Below are 19,495 nucleotides of genomic sequence, written 5' to 3' on the forward strand. Positions count from 1 at the left end.
TTTTAAAAAGAAAAAAGCAGAAGCATGAAGATTTTTTTTTAAGAAGATAAATTTCTTCTGGGATTAGAAAATATTCAAGAAAAAGATCCCATTGCATAGGGTCTGGTGGCTGCAATTACAGAATTCATTTATTTCACTTACTACAGGAAAAATAACTGTAACAAAGGCAGAAAGAAACAAAGGCCTTTACAAATGACAGCTCTGTTATTGTGGAATGAACACCTACCACAGTCCATGACTCTTGTTCTTTAGGCTCTAAGATTCCAGAATTGAAAATTTCTAGCAACTGTTGGAGTCCTCCAGCAGCAACAAACTGTGAATATAGTATAGAACCAATGTGAGAAAAGGCAAGTACAGAAACATCACAAAGTTCAGTTAGATACCAGCCTGAGCTTTATAAATACATGAATCATGGAATAGTTAGGGTTGGAAAGGACCTTAAGATCACCCAGCTCCAACCCCCTGGTATATTACAAAAAACAAAATAAATAGTTTTACACAACTATGACAAATTTACAGGCCTGGTAACACAGAAAAGTTTAAAATGTTATACCTATTTGAGATGAAAAACTTTCAGATACTGTTCTAAATGGGTTTCCATTTACATCTCATTTGAAAAATCCTATTAGGTATCACAGAATATTGTAGGGAAATCAAACCTTGCAGCTCCATGTGTTTTTACTGTTTTCTATCTGATCTTCACTCGAGTCATCAGAGTCTGGATAAAGATCACTGTAACTTCCCTAAGGATAAATAAGTAAAATTTGTTGTAGAAATAGTTAAGGAATTAAAACACTAAAAATCAACTCATCAATATATACTTTGCTTAAGAGAGAAAAACACACATTCAGTGCAAGAAACTCTGTTACCGTAGATTCGCGTCTTATTCTCCTGTTGGGTTTTCCCAAAGCTTCAATAATTTCCAGGGCATACAAAAGTTTATGGGCACTTTTTATCCGCAGAAGATCCTTCCAGCTAAAGCCATCATTACCCTTACAAAAGACAGAAAACAATTAAGACAATCTTATGCAATGCTGAGCTATCTAAAAAATGCAAAGAGAGGGTTTTTAAAGTGACATGGACAAATAATTTGGTTTTTCATTTCATTTATTGTTTGAAATGAAGACAATAATCTATACATGATTAATGGTTTGAATAATGTGCATTCCACAATGAAACGTGAGTACGCTTCCAACATTACTTTAAGCTACACACAATTTTAAAGAAGAGGAAGCCAAATGTTATGCTCTAAACTGTAATTTCCACCAATATTTTGAGACATGGGTCCATAAAGATCCACAATAGCTAAAAACTATTAATATATAATTGCAACAACTTCAAAAGAGGCAAAATTTTCATGTATAGGGCAAGAATTCAAGTAGGTAAGTACCCACACTTTGAACTTACAGAGGACAGCACAAAAGGATTGCTATCACAAGAGTCATAATGTTAAAGCAAGGTCGCAGTTGAAGAAAACTGCTGTTTCAATTCCAGCCAAAATACTGTGACAATTAGAACCGACTATTCATTTATTCAATAGGTTTTTAAAAGACATCATGAAAACATCATGAAAACAAACTTTGGGAGCTCTTTACTTTCATACGAATAATTAGGTTTGTCTATTAGGTTTACGTAGGTCTCAGCATGCTTAGCATACATACTATTTCACATTCCTACATGGGGAAAATTCAACTAAACCACTAAGACACTAAAATGTCCACATCACATAAACATGTAAAACAAGCATTCTTTGTTCACCTGCTCATCTGAGATATTCTGGAATGCCTGCAACATATTAGGGCACGTTGGCAGAAGCATTAACAGCTCCCAGACTCTTCTGGATAAGTTTTCTGCATGGAGATGGAGTTCCTCACACCTTGCACTCTGACAAACCACAGAACAACCATTCTTATTGTGAGCTTCAGTGTGAAAGTCAGATTTCAAAGTCACAAAATGTATTTACTCTTAATGAAGAAGCTGTTTCCTATCTAATACAAATCTTTCAATAGAACATGAAGAAGAACTGAAGTCTCACTGAACCTGCAAGAAACTAAGTGATATGTTTGCATTTTGAAATATAGGAATGTAAATAAAACTTAAATATAAACTACCAGTTCAAAGAAACCATTATTTAATCTTCCACAAGCTAATGATGGCACATAAGTTATGAGTTTTTGCAATAAGACCTTTGCAAACCTTTCTTCAAGCCAATTCCCATTATTAGTCACCACATCTACTTAAATAATCAAGATTCTTTCCTAAGAATTAATTTTTTATAGCTTCTACTGCTTAGAACATTTAAAATTTATCAGAACAATGTTAAGAAAATCAGAAAAATCATAGTGATGGTTATATCATATGTGAAATGTGAATCTACAGGCAATAAACACATGTAGTGAATGGATAGAGTACACAAGAACTAGGCTAGATAGGGAAACCAGCTGCAATAAGTATTAAATGTAATTATTTCAATAAAACTAATTTACCTCACTATCTTCCATAGCCACTTCTCCAGAAGGAGGCTTGAAAGATGCAAGCATCTCTAACAAATCAAAAAGGGTGGTAAGATGAGGTTCTTGCAGGAGTAAAAGCATTGGAATGTTGTCCTTCTGAGGAGGAGGTAGGCAGGATGCTGGAAGCTGAACACCTTCACCTTTACGTTCTCTCCTTGGTGCACCCAGAGATACAAACACCATCTAGAAAGAAAAGGAAACAACAAGGAGAGAGACAATCTAAAAAATGCATATGATAAGCCTTGGAATGCTTTCAACAGGATCATAATTAAGAACTTAAAGACTACATTAGTCTCTTTGTGGTCAAATCTTTACTGAGCAGCATTCTAAGCAACTGCCATAATTAAAGCTTGGTTTTGCTTTCACTTAAGGCATTCCTGGTTGCTTTTGCTGCTGCTACAGTGAAAGGTCCTGCTTTCTTGCCCTTCCATCCATTATTTTGCCATTAGGGCTGAGGAGACTCTAGTACTTGTCTGACTTCTCAGTACATTAATGAAATGGCACAAAAACTGATCCAGGGTTAAAACCAGAGAAATCAGCTTTAAGAACCAGAACACTACTGAGGCACAGCAACATAAGAAGCAGCGTAGCTGGAAAAGCAGACTTTAGTAACTGGCATAACCACGTTGTGGAAAGCCATTCTCAGATGAACTGTTTGTGCTGCTCTTAGTTATCTCCTCCATATGTTGATCACACCCAGGCATTCAAACTGAACGCTACTGCTCCTCCAAGTTCTGCAGACCTAAGAATTCATGTGGTTGCACTTTAGCTCAATTCTATACAAATTAAGTTAGTAAGAAAAAAAAGTACTTTAAGAATAGTTTTGCTTCTGAATTAACCTAATTCATTTATCAAAATGAACCTAGAAGCAATTGAAGACCTAGTTCAACAGATCATCCAATAGGTAATTTCAACAGTCAAGACAGACTAACTGCCACACTTGCTAAAAGCCAACAATGGCATATCTAAGTGTCATGGTCGCTAATAATCCTTCTAAAAGGATGTTAGCAGATACTGAGGGTGTACAGCATGAGTTTAGTTTTCCTTTAGATAGAAAGAACATGTTCAATGGTCTGCCAGCAGGTTTTCTTACAGTCCCACCTCCCTTAACAGTTGTGGTGTCACTGACATGTATACAAGTCTAATGAGGCTTTTCCATACTGCTGATTTCAACAAACTTATGAGAAGACCACTCTAACAGGAGCTCTGAATTGAGGTAAAAAACTACAGATGAGCACTAAAAAATGCTCCTGTGAAAGGAGAAAGGCAGTCACTGCTTCTATGGAAGTAGCATGCATTCAGTAATTAACACAAAACGTGCACATTCGATCCTGTTTTCACTGGTCCCTTGTTTTCCTTGGCGAATGAAAATCCTGGTGTTTTTCTATTATTCCTTGAGTTTTCACATCTGCTGACATAACCAGAATTAGGCTTTTAAAGTTCCTAAGTAAACACTGACAGCAGCAAGGGACCAACAGCATTAGTCTGAGCTTCCAGGAGGCACATATTGGATAGCATGGAATAACTGGTATCAGAAAACTATAGGATGCTCTCAAAGATAAGCTTATCTTCCACCATCACTATATCTATAGGCTGCACAAGACAAAAGCAGCCTATCAACCAGTCTTGCTCAGTGACTGCTATCTGCATGCTGCTAATACCTGCATATCCTTAAAACCCAATTCATGCAGTGTTTTTTCATCATAATCAGTTGTCAGTTCATGCCCAGATGAAATCATTCTCACAGGTCCCATGAGGCCACCTAGGACAAAAACATACTTCAGTAAAGTTCTGGAATCATGGTAAAAACTTAATGCGATTTCCTCAAGAAATTACATTACATTAAATTAGATTTACTTGCACGTATTCAGAAATAACCTTTCCCATAATAGTCCACCCAATCTGCTAGCAAAAAGTGTTCACAACACAAATTAAAACGTCTGCCATATTTTGTAGTAATTTATGCTATGCCAGAGAAGGATAATGGAAAATGACTGTGATCATTAACAAAATCCCTTTGTATCACACACCTGTGATAAAGGCAGCAAAGGCAAAGAGGCAACGATTAAAGCTACTTAAACATAAGTCTGAAGTGAAGATGTCATCTACTTCAGAAAAGAGAAGCTGAGAACCAAGAATTCTCAACACTGAACAAGAATTCTGAACAACTGAAAGATGGAGAATTAGATTTCATTTGGTGCAGAGGATCAAGCAGCAACGAAGAATTAGAATGCACAATGACTTTGTAACTCAGAATACTCATATAGCTCTAACCACCATTTGTGGTGCACAAAGATATTTGTCCTGGGCTGAAATTTGCTGTGCTTTTCGGCCATTCTTACAAGTACACTCTTCCAACATTAGGCCCTGCTCCTCCACACCAGTGAAAAGTATATATATGCTGTCCCACTACAGTTCAACACTGGGATTTCAGTGAGGCTGCTTCAGAGAAACCTAATGTTCTAACCTCTTGCAGAAACCTTGGGAAGTTCTGAGAGTTCTGTAACCTGAAAATGCTTCAAACCAGTCTATTACCCTATGTATACTTCATTCTTTCATAGTATACCCTATGTATACTTCATTCTTTCACTATCATAAAGACACACACACTGCAGTGCTTTCCCAAACCAGCTGAGATTTACGCACAAGTGCTGTCATTTCCAAATTAGAGCAATCCAGTGAGATGTACATACAGAAACTTTGATGGGACTGACAGATAAATGGAGGTATCGGGCAAATACATATACATGGTTTTGTATATATTTATATATATGTGGGTATATATATGTATACATACATATATATGTATATATCATCCTCAAATACTGCGCAAACAAAACTTCCAGGATATTCCTGGGAAAAACTGGATAGACAGCAGCCCTCCAAAGGCATCTGTCAGTTAGCAATAAAACCACGAAGGTTTTCCATGGAGCTGGGAATAACTTCATGTATTTATCACTGTTCCCATCCTCCCCAGCTGGCTGCTTTGAAACTTATCAATGCGGTCAGACAAAATAATTTCCAAGAGATAAAAGCAGGCAAAAACATCATCCACAAAAATAACACAGCAATCTACCATCCTCTGCACCTCAGCAAACTGGTAATGGGTTTCAGAAGGGAGAACACAACAAACAACCTGAGGGAGAAGCAAATGCAATGTCACGTTTCACTGAACAATGCAGATATTAAATGAGCAAAAGATGTTACAAAAGGTATTGGAACCTCAAAAGAATTATGTGGTAAGTGGAAAAAAGAGTAAGTTCATTGTGGTGAATAAGAATTAAAAGGAACATTTAATAAGTGTGACTGAGTCTCCTGCTTACAGACACATTCCCAAAGTTTTGGCTGGGGTTCTTGGATAGTCCCTTAACAGAAACATGATGATAAAAGCCTCAAAAATGTATCTGGAACTAATAAATGTTTTAAGGTTCTTTTAGCCCATCTCAGAACCTGCAGCTTCATTTTCCAAAATAATAGTTATTTCACCTCTGTAACAATCTGTTTAACATTAACTTTCAGTGTCTTTGACTTCTCAAACTAAGACAGCAAGTCTTAGTTTTTAAGACAACAAGTGTCAGATGTGACTGGTGCCACTTCAGACATGTCATTAGTTCAGGAATCCCAAGAGCAGGAAAATAATGACCCTTTGTGCAAAGCTGCTGGAAAGGAAACAGTCAACTACATGATGATAAAAGGGAGGCTAAGCAAAGGGCTGAAGGAGCAGCCTAAGAAAGTACCAGGTCCAATTAGCAAGAGATGAAACAAATAAGAAGTTAGAAGTACAAGCCTAGAATTCCAAGTCAAAAGTTGGTACAAAACTTCTGTGAAACTGAAAACCCACCTGAGAAAAGAACTACAAATCAATGGAGGACAATGAGATTTAGCTCTGTAAGGATGAGAAAAAATGGTGCTCTACTGTCATAAGCCTTTAGTATTTATCACCATTTCAGGTTCTTAAACAGGAATTGTTTTTCTGTTGTAGATTAAAGTAATACAGGTATATTACAATGGACATAGCAAAGGTCACTGAGACACAAGTGTGCACTATGTACCTTACAGTACACGTCTCCAATGATGCGGAATGACCCAAGTTAAGTGTAAACAGTCAATACACTGAGTCATAATTCAGAGAGATTTTCGTGGGCAACAAAATGTTATTAAAAGGTGCTTTTCTAAAAAGAATCTATACAAAAGAGTGCCCAAAACAGGGTGTGGATGAGTAAAACTGCAGATTTTAACCACAAGTCTCAGTTTCGATCCTATTTCTTCAAAAGCAGTTGAAAAGTAGACTATTCCAAACACAGGGTGGCATGCAGAGAACAATGCAGAGACACTCCTCCAGTTTGATTAATGAGAGATTTAGCCTCTTATTGGGTTTTATGCATTTATCAGCCAGCACAGGTATCAATTACGAGATAAAACACTTTGAGTCATTAGAATAGGTTTTAAACCTAGCAAAGGACACTGGGTTTATGAATCAATGGATATAAATGTTTCAGTTCTCCAATTGTCCCTAGTTACAGTATGTTAACCATTAGTGTAATAAACACAGAAAAAAATAAAACATCACCCACGAAAAGTGTATAAAGTTATGAATACCAGCACACACAACAGATTTTGTGCATATGTAACATGACTGAACTACAGGTGTTGTAGGACTGTAACTCTGAACTGTCCGAATCACATGTTTCTGAAATCCCAGCTACCACAAACATCAACATTCCTGCTATGTGGCTATACTTGGTGGAAAACAAGAGAGTTTCTTCACTACAACAGCTTCTGAGAAGTGGCTGGAAAAGGATTTCACAAAGTAATTAAGATGTCTAAAATTCAGTCTGGTTTAATGACAGTGGATCTCACTAAAACATTTTGCATGTTTTTAAACTTTGAAAAGTCAGATTCATGTGTACACATACACTAATGGTCAGTGATGTGAGGAAAAGATACCGGGGGGGGCAGGAACTATATGATCTTAAGGTCGTTTCCAATCTGATGACAGAATTTGTTCGGGTAACATGCTAACTCTTTCTTGTAATGGGAAAGAAAGAATGACAAAACCTTGAAGAGAAGATAATTCAGAAAACAATAAGATTCTGAACAGCAATAACTGGTAAGTAGGATGTAGCAAATGTCCTTCTCCTAAAGGATAAACACTTTGCTCAAAAACACATTAAGAAGGGAACAACAGCAGGATGCATACTCATCACACTCTAAGTAAGCAATGACCATCTCAGGAGCAAGGTGACATTACAAATTTAAGAGTATCAAAACAAGACAAATGATCATTTCTGCTACAGGGTGATCATAAATTAAAAAGCAGTTGTAAGAGTAAGGAAAATCTTCCACCTGACTGGAATACATGCATGTGGGGTATAATAAATATGAATTATAACACCAAACTCTGAATCAATGGCAGAGCCAGAAATGTCTGAGTTTCAGGAAACAATAAGGTTCTATGTAACAGTATCTCCAAATTACAGAAAACAATACAATTAATTAAAACAACAATGAGAAAAAAAATAATATGGGGAAAAGTCTCTTGGATAGATCTATGGACTTTTGGCAGATCTACATTTTCTTTGTTATTTCAAATAAATGAAAGCACTTGAGAAACTATTAATTAAAAGTGAGGGTGATGCTTATTGTAAGTACAGCTAGAAGAAAATAAACCATAATGCCTGCTTATTTAGGCCATCTGGGGAAGAAAAAGACTATAATCTCCAAAGTTCTAAATGGATGAACCCTTGTAAGGGCAAAAAATTGCAGATCTGAGTCCCACAGCTTACCAGGGAATTCCCCTTTGCGGCTGCTTTGGCCGAACTCCTGAAGCTGTGCTTGTTGATTTATCTGCTCCTTCTGCAAGTTTTCATACCAATGGGTGACTTCTGCCCGTAGATCAGCCACCTGATCACTTGGATACATTTCTATAGTCATCTGAAATAAAACAGGTATCTTATTTTTCAGAGCACACAACAGACTTCCTGAATTTAACCATGTGGGATGTGCCTGGAAAAGGGTTTTTGACTTACCTTGTCAGGAAGCCCAGCTGGCTGACATACAATTCTCAGTGGCAGTGACTGTTTGTCACTCAGGGCTTTCAAGTGGCTGCTGATCCCAGTGCCTTCAATCTGCCACTGTCTCAGGTGATACGCAAACCTTAAGAAGCAGGTAAAAACATTGAAAGAGTATTTTTGTCAAAGCCTATTTCACACAAATGTTTGATAAATGAGACAAAGAAAAAAACCTGCACCTTTATTCAGTGGGGTTTCTTTCCAACTAAAAGGAAATTACTGATACTCTCACTATTTTTCAAATAAAACTAAAATAACTTTTAAGAAGCTTCTTTGGTGAGGGAAGGGAAACATGAGCCACATCCATACATATTTATACAAGGACAAAGGCCAACACTGGTAACTCTTTAAACCTGATATATTACCTTCTAGAATTATCCACTACTGTCTTTACACAAAGAAAAGCAAAGAAATTATTACTTAAATAAACAATTCATTACTCATTCGTCATAATGATAAGAGGAATGGAACTAAAGTTCTCATCCAAATATATCAGTAGAGCTATTTACCTTCTCCTAAAAGCTTCCAGGTGTGTCTTCAGCATTAAGAGTCCTCTTTCAATAATGGTCAGACTCGAATGAGAGTCTTGCTCCAGGTTACTAGAAGCTATCATCAGACTCTCCATACACTTGCTAATAAATTCCTGTTCTTTTTCCAGACCAGTTTTACCTGTAATAGCAGTTAAAGTAAATTACATATGCACAACTTTGGGACTATGCATTCTAATACTGAGAATAAAAAGATAACACTATATAGTCTTTACAACACTTTAAACAGGAAACAAAACTGGAAGTGAAAACTCATACCATTGATGTAGTAAGAGTTGATATACTGGATAGCTGCTCGACTGACATCACCAGACTGTGCTCTTAAAGCAATACCCCAGAACTGGTCCATGCCACACAACTGTTTTGACAAAAGGAAAATGAACACAGAAACAAAAACATTATTTTACTGGGAGTGATGTTTTTCTGACCTGAGACATTTTCTTTGCTTCGTGATGCAATCACTAAATAGATCTCAGTTTTTCCTCTGCTGGGGCTCTCAGCACTGCACACAAGTACTATACAATCCTGTTTCACTGAAACATTTTTATACTTTGAAGCATGAGAATGGGTTAAATTCAAAAGTGAATTTTCATTTTTGAGAAACACAAATACTTTTAAACAAAGTTTAAAACCACAGCTGTTTATTGTGGTTAAAATCAACTCTCTTCACAGAAAAATATCCTATGCATAATTTCATTTCTGAGACAGTTTCTCTGTATAAAACACTAAAGACGAAAAGCCTCTAAAATACATAATACGTAAACTGAGACATATTTTACAACAGATTTGTAGTCAGAATTAAATACGCCTAATGCAATGTCATCTGAATCTAGTTATTTAGAAAAGTGAATGCTACAAACCCATGCTTTAAACACAGTAGTGAATACAGATCAGTTATGTTAGGATAAGATCAACTGCACAGATATGCAGGCAAGAGGCATCACTTTCTTTGTGGTTTCCTAATGCTACCTCTAGAGACAAAAGCCACACAAACTCCAAGTCATGATGGAAGGTCAGGATCATTGCCCTCTTTCATTTCCATTTCACTGTCCTACTTCTGAGTTCCCAGGGCTTTCCTCAAGGCAGTGATCTGTACACACCCCAATATCACTACAGGCTGTGCCATTACTACCTCAAGGCAGTAAGCAATATTCAAGTCATTAAGTTCTCAACAGATACACCATTGCAGAGAAGTAATTTACCTTTCCCCTTTCCTCAGAAAGAGGGTAAAAATGAGCACAGAATCAAGGCTTACCTCGGAGTTTGAGCCACCATCGTATGCACTAGTTGCTAATCGAGCCAAGTTACACAAATGCTGGAAGAGGTTTAGGCCAGTCATACTGATAGTTTCAGGTTTTAGTTGTGGCATCTAAATAAAATGAATGCACTTTAGTACAAAAAAGAAAATTCTATGATGAAACACATACCTATTACAGGGTCATTATCTCAGTAGCACAGAAAAGTGTCACTGTTACTACATAGCAGGGCAATTGAAATTGCAGAAGGAACAAAACTCCATGTTGTAACATTACCTCCTTATCAACAGTAGGACAGTTTGTAGCATACATGACATGCCTATTCAAAACACCTGTATGCTTACAAAAATAGACAAAAAACCATGTAACCTTGAAAAAGAACCAGACCACATTAATTACTGCCCAATCTATCCATTTTGCCATGGCATCTGTTGAAGTGGATGAGACCCCTTGCAAAAACCTCCCCTGATTCATGTTCATGTTTTCAGAGGATGTACTGATGAGATTTCTATGTCCCCCCTCCCCAAAAGGACAGTAATTTTTTTACTCAAGTAGGCTATACCATATATAGCATTAAAGTATAGTTTTAGGTGGCCTTTTTTCCAAGCAGAGAGAGATTATCACAAGATTATAACAAGTGGAGCCCTCCCAGACTACTGAAGATGTATTTTACATAGAAACAATTGTAAATATGTCCCCTATCACTGATATGGAAACACTTTAACCCTAATGATAAGCTTGCAATTACCTCTCCTACATACCTTTTCCAAAAAAAGATGCTTGTAAGTCTCCATACCCATAGCATGTTGATCTTTACTTCGTACTTGATTTAAGAACCAGTGTAGTGCATCGTCGTAACATTCAGAATCTTCTACTAAGCAGTGCCACAGTATGTCCACTTGCTCTAAACTCAACCCTACAATTAGGGAAGAATTTTTAACTACTCCTTTATAACATCAAGTATACAGTGATATTCTACAAACCCTAAGAAAACATGCAGAAAAATCAGCATAGTTCTTCGAATCATAGAATGGTTTGGGTTTGAAAGGACCTTAAGATCATTCTGTTCCAATCCCCCTGCCATGGGCAGGGAAACCTCACACTAAACCATGGCACCCAAGGCTCTGTTCAACCTGGCCTTGAACACTGCCAGGGATGGAGCATTCACAACATCCTTGGGCAACCCATTCCAGTGCCTCACCAACCTCACAGTAAAGAATTTCTTCCTTATATCCCATCTAAACTTCCCCTGTTTAACTTTTAACCCGTTACCCCTTGTCCTATCACTACAGTCCCTAATGAAGAGTCCCTCCCCAGCATCCCTGTAGGCCCCCTTCAGATACTGGAAGGCTGCTATGAGGTCTCCATGCAGCCTTCTCTTCTCCAGGCTGAACAGCCTCAATGTTCTCAGCCTGTCTTCATACAGGAGGTGCTCCAGTCCCCTGATCATCCTCGTGGCCTCCTCTGGACTTGTTCCAACAGCTCAATGTCCTTTTTATGTTGAGGACACCAGAACTGCACACAATGCTCCAAGTGAGGTCTCATGGGAGCAGAGCAGAGGGGCAGGATCACCTCCTTTGACCTGCTGGTCATGCTCCTCTTGATGCAGCCCAGGATACGGTTGCTTTCTGGGCTGTGAGCGCACACTGAAGCTAGCTCATATTATTAAGTTTCTCAGTGACCAACACCCCCAAGTCCTTCTCTGCAGGGCTGCTCTGAATCTCTTCTCTGCCCATCCTGTAGCTGTGACTTGTCAGGACAATAAGTTTTTGGAAACACCAAGAGAAAAATGCACCACCTACCCAGTAGGAATCATACTTCTTCCTCTTAGATCTGACAATCAGCTACAGGTTTTGGTCATTAGTGCTTTCAGTTGTTATTAAAACAATGAGTAGCATGAGCTGACCTGGGATATGATACCAAACAGCAGCAGGTTGTTTCTCTGTGTTAGACACAACCTGAAGTCTAGCTTTGGGCTGGGTATTTAGACTGTGGCTGAAAACAGTATCTCTGTACTGCTCTAATTGTTTCTGTTGTCAAGAGAACAGCAGGTTTATTTTCTTAGCTGGCATAGGATAATAGCTAAACAAATTTCTTTAAGAAGAATTGTGGCTATCTGTCCTATCAACAGCAGCAAGTATGGTGGTGTACGTTTTCTGCCTCTTGGCTACAGATATTCTGTACTCTGCTCTAATGACCAGAGGGACAAGCCATGTGTTGTATGCCAACTCTGACTACTGGTAATGAGACTACCCAAATGACTCTTCCCTTCAATCATCCTAATAACTGACCTCAACATAGAATCAACTGGAAGTCTGTACAGAGCTAATGCTGACACAACACTGAAAGTTAGCAGTTTAGAAGGGAGTAAGAAGAGAGCAGCCAAAAGAATTTACGGAAGGGAAAGCCGCCATGGGTTACTAAAACCACAGAAATTATGCTCAACTTTGAATTCCATCAGCTACACTTCTATTTTTAACTGTTAGAGCTAAAAGATTTCAGCATCTGTGCAGATCAGTTATCACACAGAACACTACTTTTGCAGTGGAAACCAATTTCTGACAGTATTAAAATACCAAGATTTATTCCATTTTGGTATCACAGCTTGAGTGCACTCCAGCAGAGATTCCTGAGAACACTACAGACATTAACCAAACCATACAAATACAGATTCTATTATCTTCATTTCAGTAATTGCTACAACCTTAATATTTAGAAAAACTGAAACATGGAGAACATAAAAATCTATTCTCATAGAACTGCAGCAGAATTAAAACTCTGTTGTTGGTTCTGTGCTTTCCATCAGAAAATCTTCCTTCTTTTGAAACAGTATCAGAGATTATTTAAACTGTGTGATTAAAACAGATTTGTTTAAGCTAACACTGATTATTGCAACTAGATGCGTTTAGTATGAGGTGCTTCTCTGATAAGGTAACCTCAAATACTTACTGAAATGATCTGGGGATCCTAGAGTTGAAAACACGCATGTCAGGAATTGAAGACGAACCTGAACCTCTGCACTGTGGCTGTATCTAAAATGTAAATTTATATAGAAACAGAAGTTTCTGTCATTGTTTATTGTCACAACTGTTTTCCCCACTCACACATGTGCCTCTTAAAACATAAGTAACTTCTTAAAAGGTTTCTTTTTGAACTTAGAGTTCAGAATACAGTCTAGGCTCCAATTATACCCATTACAGAACCATACCAAACATGTGGAGTGACACACTAGTCACTACCAGATAAGGTAGTTATGATGGTTTTTGAGGGGGTGGAAGTGAGGTTTTTTTGGTATCAAGTGCATCATTTTGTCATTAGCACCTTGCAGGACTTGACCTTAATCTTTTCCCTGACTTGTAAAATGCTGATATTTCTATTCGGAATATCTGATCCCAGTTGATGCATGTTCTTTATTAAAGTATTTTCAGACCTTACATTAAAATATTAACTTTATTTTTAAGGTAGAAGCTTAATGGTCAAAGGAGTAGAAAATGTATCATTTTGCCTGAATTTTAAGCAATTTATCCCAACTTTCAAACAGCTTTTGAAGTCACTTCTCACTACAGCAGTGTCCAATGTAAAGGAGTATAATAAAGTGAAAAAATTACCCATAAAATAGCAAAATTTTTCAACTGTGGATGCCTATATTTATATATTGACTTTGACACCTGTCAAAACATGAATAGTTTATTTATCTGGGAATGGGAAGTCAGGATTTTTATTGTTACTGCATACAGAATCATAGAATAGTTAGGGTTGGAAAGGACCTTAAGATCATCCGGTTCCAATCCCCTGCCATGGGCAGGGACACCTCACACTAAAACATGGCACCCAGAGCTCTGTCCAACCTGGCCTTGAACACTGCCAGGGATGGAGCATTCATAGCTTCCCTAGGCAACCCATTCCAGTGCCTCACTACCCTCACAGTAAAGGACTTCTTCCTTATCCTAACCTGAACTTCCCCTCTTTAAGTTTGAACCCATATACACCTAATTTTAATCATACAGATTGGAAAGGAAAAGGAAGCTACTTAAGATGTTAAGTGTTTTTAAAGACCTTTGCCTCCCTAGGTATATAATGTCTCTATAGGAAGTATTTACATCTAAGAACACATCAGAAGCACAAGAAGAAAGGCAAAAAAGAGTCATTTAAAGACATAAAAGATCCAGCACTCAGCTGTGTACTTACAACGCGTGTTTATGTCGTCCTTCCCTGACTGCCTGAATGTAGTGTACCAAATTATCAAAGAAAAGCTTCATCATATTAAGCTCCTTTTCTGCCCACCTGTGTCAATTGAAAGGGCAGAAAGATTTATGGTTTGTTTAAAAAGACAGAACAGGAACAGAAATTAGACAGTTATTATAGGAAAATTGCAGACACAGAAACCCAAAGTAAACATTCCATTTTCCAGCTACCATGAATTCAGGAGTATTTTCCAGAACAGCACTCTCTTCTTGTCATCCATAAGGCTCTATGATGTTATTTTCAGGGCTGACAGAACATTCCCTTTTGGGATCATGAAAACTGTTCCTAAAGGCCCTAATTCAGAAAAAGTCTAAGCCAAAACTCAGAACTGGGCATATATTTAAGTGTCATATCCAAAAGGCCAAGTTAAATTGCTGATTCTCATTGTAATCTTTCCCAGATGTTCCAGCAGTCCCTTCTCTGTAGTCAGAGCAGCCAGTTATACAGTTTCTTCTAGATCGCTTCACATTTCAAAGGTTTTCTTATAAATCATATTTTTTATTACTGAGAAGCATCTGATATACAATCAGAACAGACTGGTGTAATAGCAAGTTATTACAACTTTTTACAACATATTATTAGTGGATGTCTACTACTGCCCTGCAAGTCCTTTGGGAGTGGGGGGATGTAACGTGTATTATGAAGGAATCTAGGCCTGAGTGATTAGCCTATACATCTAGGCCAGACAACAGAGAGATGATAACCTTAGGTCATTATTAATTTGGACCACACTAAAGGAACAAGCCTTGCAGCAGTCATCTAAATGTCATCACTTCTGGTGGTTCAGTCTGCTGGGGACAAGGAGGCTACTTACATCGTTATCCAATGTGTATCATAGCTGCTCCCAAACTGTTGAAATGTACCAAAGAGCTTTGGAAGAAGACGAAGTGAAACTACTACTGATCTGAAGGAGACAGAGAGAAATGATGACAATATGTGATTGCTACAAGATTCAAATAGTTAATTTTCAGATTCCTTTGAGCAGCTCAGGTTCAGTGAGCAGCTGAAAGCACTGTCTACATCATACGAAATTCACCATCATGTCAGCCAGTTCGTTTTCTCAATCTGAACTACATGTACTTCTAATTCCTTACAAGTAACACCTGGGACACCAGCTGTGAGACGAGTATCAGAATAAAACAGTATACATTTTTTGTTAAAAGTTATTTACATTCAGATGATAAAATCTTATTTTTGAGTTTCATAAAACTTATCTTGACATTTCAGTAACATTTTTCTACAACTGAATGACACAGCAGAACTAAATCTGCTTCAAACTCATTATAGGCACCTGTAGGTGTGTATTGCAAGACTGTTATCTATGAAAACTTAAGAAGTGCTTAAACTGCACATAACAGAACATCTATGATTATATGATAAGTATCTTCACATTTCTTTTATTAATAACTCAGTATACTCATAAGTCACCTCACAAATACAGTTCTTAGCCAGTATGTAACAATGTAATACTGCAGGTGATGTCCAGCAGTTGATTAGCTGTATCAACAAAATTAATTCCACCTCTGCCAGTCTTCTAACCATGCATCTCCCAGCTTTGGTGGGTATTAAAACAAGTTATCTGAGCTTAAGGTACTACTTCTACCTTCAGGTGCTACTTCAGAACAGACCCCTCAAGAGACTTGGTGGAAAAGAACCTGCCTGTTCCTCAGCCACTTGCATGTTAAATGTAAATATTCAGCTCCAAATGCTTATGATAAGGTACTTGACTTTGTACTCAATTGGCTAAGATGTGGTTCAGATTTTACCAAAGGGTAGGAAGTAACCTCTGGCAGAAGGGAGAACAGACACATGCAATAAGATGAGAAATTCAGGACACTGATGGAACAGAAATACTGCAGCTCAGATACATCTATGACACCTTGAAAACTATGTTTATACTTTTGCTGTGTCTGGTTTAACTTGTCTTCCTGTAAAATGAAATAATCACTATATTCATGTCACAAAATAGATACATGTAAAACCAGGTAATTTATGATTGGAGTTACCTGTTGTTTGCTAAATTTTCTAAGCAGCCTTCAATAAATCTCATTCGAATCTGTCTGTCAGTGAACCAGCACACTAAAGAACAGAGCAGCTTCTCTGCTTCATTTATTAACCCTTCAGAGAGATGAATCTACATCAAGCAGAAAGAAAGGTTACTGAAGAGTATATATCAGTTTTCTCTTTAAAAATATTCTTTTCTGGTATTCAACTTACTGCATCTTCATCCTGGACCAGATCCCACAAAAGGGTATTCCCTTTCTTACACACATTATCCAAATTAATGTCCGTCACTGCATTGCTGTTATATTGATGCTTATGAACTGCTGGTCCTGAACAAAAGATAAAGACCATTACTGAATAAATAAAAGGAGCCATCTAGTTTGAACATTATTCCCTAAGTGCATGAGCAACAAGATGCTTTATCTGTAAACTTGGCTATTTTAAAGTGCCTAAAACAACATTGTAATTGCAGCCTTTTTTCACACATGGGTTCTTAAAGAGGACAAAATGATTATGACCACACAAGAAATCAACAGGGCAGCCAAGCCAATATTGACACTGGTTTTGGCTCATGGCAAGGTTCAATAAAACCAGTATTTAGGAACTGCAGATGTAGATACAATTGCTTTTTAATTTAATTAGATTCAATTCATAGTGTAATTAAAGTATTTCTTAAGTCTTTCTGTAGTTCTGTGGTCCAAAGGGAGATACCTTTATAACTACCACTGCTGGAAAGCAAGAAAGCAGCACACTGCAATAAATGGCCTCCAAGATCTCCTGTAACTAACTAAAAACCAGGGAAAACAAACACCATTTTTTTATATAGAAACCCATCATGTTTTCATAAACACTGATAGACATCTTCCTTCTTCCGTGGCCACAGCTGGCACCACTCATTTATCTACTGTTTAACACTGTTTTCATATAACAGCAAAGTCAAGTAGAAAATGTGGACTGCATGCAGGACATTGTAGCTATTTGCACGTGCAAAACCAGGGGTGTCAAAGATAATCTGCACTGTAATTTGGATCTTCAGTAAGATGTGTAATATCTATGGAAAACAGTGACAAAAGATGCTGATTTACAGCATGTTTTAACTGCAGTTTTAGTGATTTATTCAACTCTGGAGTGGAGAAAAATAATCCTTCCAAATTTTCAGTGTCAGGCTGGAATTGTAATTCAGTTCCACACAAGGAATGTTAAGCCTGAAGAAAAAGAAACTTCTTACTCAACTATGTTTCACCAAGATATAAATAATACTGATTTTACTGTCTGTGGCAGACAGCAAACTTGGTTCTGTCAGACCAGACCAAACCTGCAGAAACCATACCCTCCATTATATTTAAAAGGAGGATAAAACAGAAAATAAAGCTGATACGATAGCATATGGAAAGATGATACAATTTTGATGAGCGTTTTAGAAGCATCTAAAATTGCACCCTGAAGTCAACTCGAAGATTCAGCAGTGTAAGATGAAATAGCATAAAACTCCCTTTACAACAAGCTCCCGAAGATACCAAGTTATATTTTAACTCATTATTCCAAAATTATCCTCTTTACAGCCCATTATGGTTAATTCATTTAAGCTGACAAGTGTACAGAATCACAGGAAGATCCCACAAGAAGAAAAATCATATAAGGTTTCAGAGAGGAAAAAACACCCTTGCATTTCAGTACCACCTTTTCTGTTTGTTTCAGTAACTTCTGAAACAGAAACATTTGCTCTTTAGTGTCTTGATTTGTTTTAGCTTGTACTAAAAGTTCTAGTAGAAATCTGGGAGTGGGAAGGGGAATAAAAAAGGCAAACACAGCTACACGTAAGGTCATACAAAAATGGATCTCTTGGAGAAACAGCAAAATCTCAGTAGTCACAGAATCACAGAATAGTTTGGGTTGGACAGCACCATAAGATCATCCAGTTCCAACCCCCCTGCCATGGGCAGGGACACCTCACACTAAACCATATCACCCAAGGCTTCATCCAACCTGGCCTTGAACACCACCAGGGATGGAGCATTCACAACCTCCCTGGGCAACCCATTCCAGTGCCTCACCACACTTACAGTAAAGAACTTCCTCCTTATATCCAATCTAAACTTCCCCTGTTTCGGTTTGAACCCATTACCTCTTGTCCTATCACTACAGTCCCTAATGAAGAGTCCCTCCCCAGCATCCTTATAGGCCCCAAGTCACCGTGGTTTCTTTTGGGAAAATACATTGGTTAAAATAATCTGGTTATTTTAATTACTGGAAACTAATTCAAAACTATATAGAACTGAGTTAGAAGAACCGTGTTTTTCTCTTTTCTTACCTTGACTAAGATGCTCATGATAGATAGAGGCAAGATTGGGAAGGTGCTGCTGAAGATGAGATGTTAGCTCAGCATGTGAATTGATCTGTACAAGCTCTTCTTCACAGCCAGACTCTTCCCCATCAAAATCAGCCATATTTTTCTCTGATTTGGCACTGACCTGGGAACTACTACAGCTGACATCATCTGCACTTAGCATATCATCAACCATGTGCCTTGAAAAGAAGAATATTAGAATGGACAAAATCAAAGAGAAAACTGATTTTAGCAGACTACAAGTGAGAAGACATCTCCCTAAAACTAAAATCAGGATGAACTGTCTGTCTGAACATCAGACCTGCATGTGAATTTGGAAAGCAATTACAGATGAATTGAAGGTCTCACTATCATGATGATTGTTTTGACTTCTTTAATGTTGATTTAATACAGCATTTTCCAAAACAATTTTAACATCTTCTTAAATGTTGTCTTATTTATTCAACTGGAAACCTTTATAAAAGACTTTAATCAGATGCTAACAAAACAGATCACTGTATGATTATCTGCT

At 37.6% G+C, this 19,495-nt stretch overlaps 1 protein-coding gene across 1 annotated transcript in view; it reads right to left on the bottom strand.

Moving 5' to 3' along the window:
- Positions 1 to 19,495, bottom strand: part of USP34 (ubiquitin specific peptidase 34) — a 134,632-nt gene that overhangs the window by 57,863 nt on the left and 57,274 nt on the right. The window contains exons 16-33 of the mRNA XM_034060303.1: positions 18,949 to 19,163; positions 16,851 to 16,966; positions 16,640 to 16,767; positions 15,448 to 15,537; positions 14,577 to 14,672; positions 13,338 to 13,420; positions 11,150 to 11,304; positions 10,388 to 10,501; positions 9,391 to 9,490; positions 9,094 to 9,253; positions 8,543 to 8,669; positions 8,300 to 8,447; positions 4,175 to 4,275; positions 2,487 to 2,696; positions 1,759 to 1,884; positions 870 to 992; positions 660 to 743; positions 227 to 313 (exon numbers count right to left, since the gene is read on the bottom strand). Of these exons, the coding sequence (XP_033916194.1) occupies positions 227 to 313; positions 660 to 743; positions 870 to 992; positions 1,759 to 1,884; positions 2,487 to 2,696; positions 4,175 to 4,275; positions 8,300 to 8,447; positions 8,543 to 8,669; positions 9,094 to 9,253; positions 9,391 to 9,490; positions 10,388 to 10,501; positions 11,150 to 11,304; positions 13,338 to 13,420; positions 14,577 to 14,672; positions 15,448 to 15,537; positions 16,640 to 16,767; positions 16,851 to 16,966; positions 18,949 to 19,163 (2,263 nt within the window). The remainder of the gene's footprint in view (positions 1 to 226; positions 314 to 659; positions 744 to 869; positions 993 to 1,758; positions 1,885 to 2,486; positions 2,697 to 4,174; positions 4,276 to 8,299; positions 8,448 to 8,542; positions 8,670 to 9,093; positions 9,254 to 9,390; positions 9,491 to 10,387; positions 10,502 to 11,149; positions 11,305 to 13,337; positions 13,421 to 14,576; positions 14,673 to 15,447; positions 15,538 to 16,639; positions 16,768 to 16,850; positions 16,967 to 18,948; positions 19,164 to 19,495) is intronic.

This window comes from Melopsittacus undulatus, chromosome 3 (assembly GCF_012275295.1).
Source record: "Melopsittacus undulatus isolate bMelUnd1 chromosome 3, bMelUnd1.mat.Z, whole genome shotgun sequence".
In the NCBI taxonomy this organism is placed as follows: domain Eukaryota; kingdom Metazoa; phylum Chordata; class Aves; order Psittaciformes; family Psittaculidae; genus Melopsittacus; species Melopsittacus undulatus.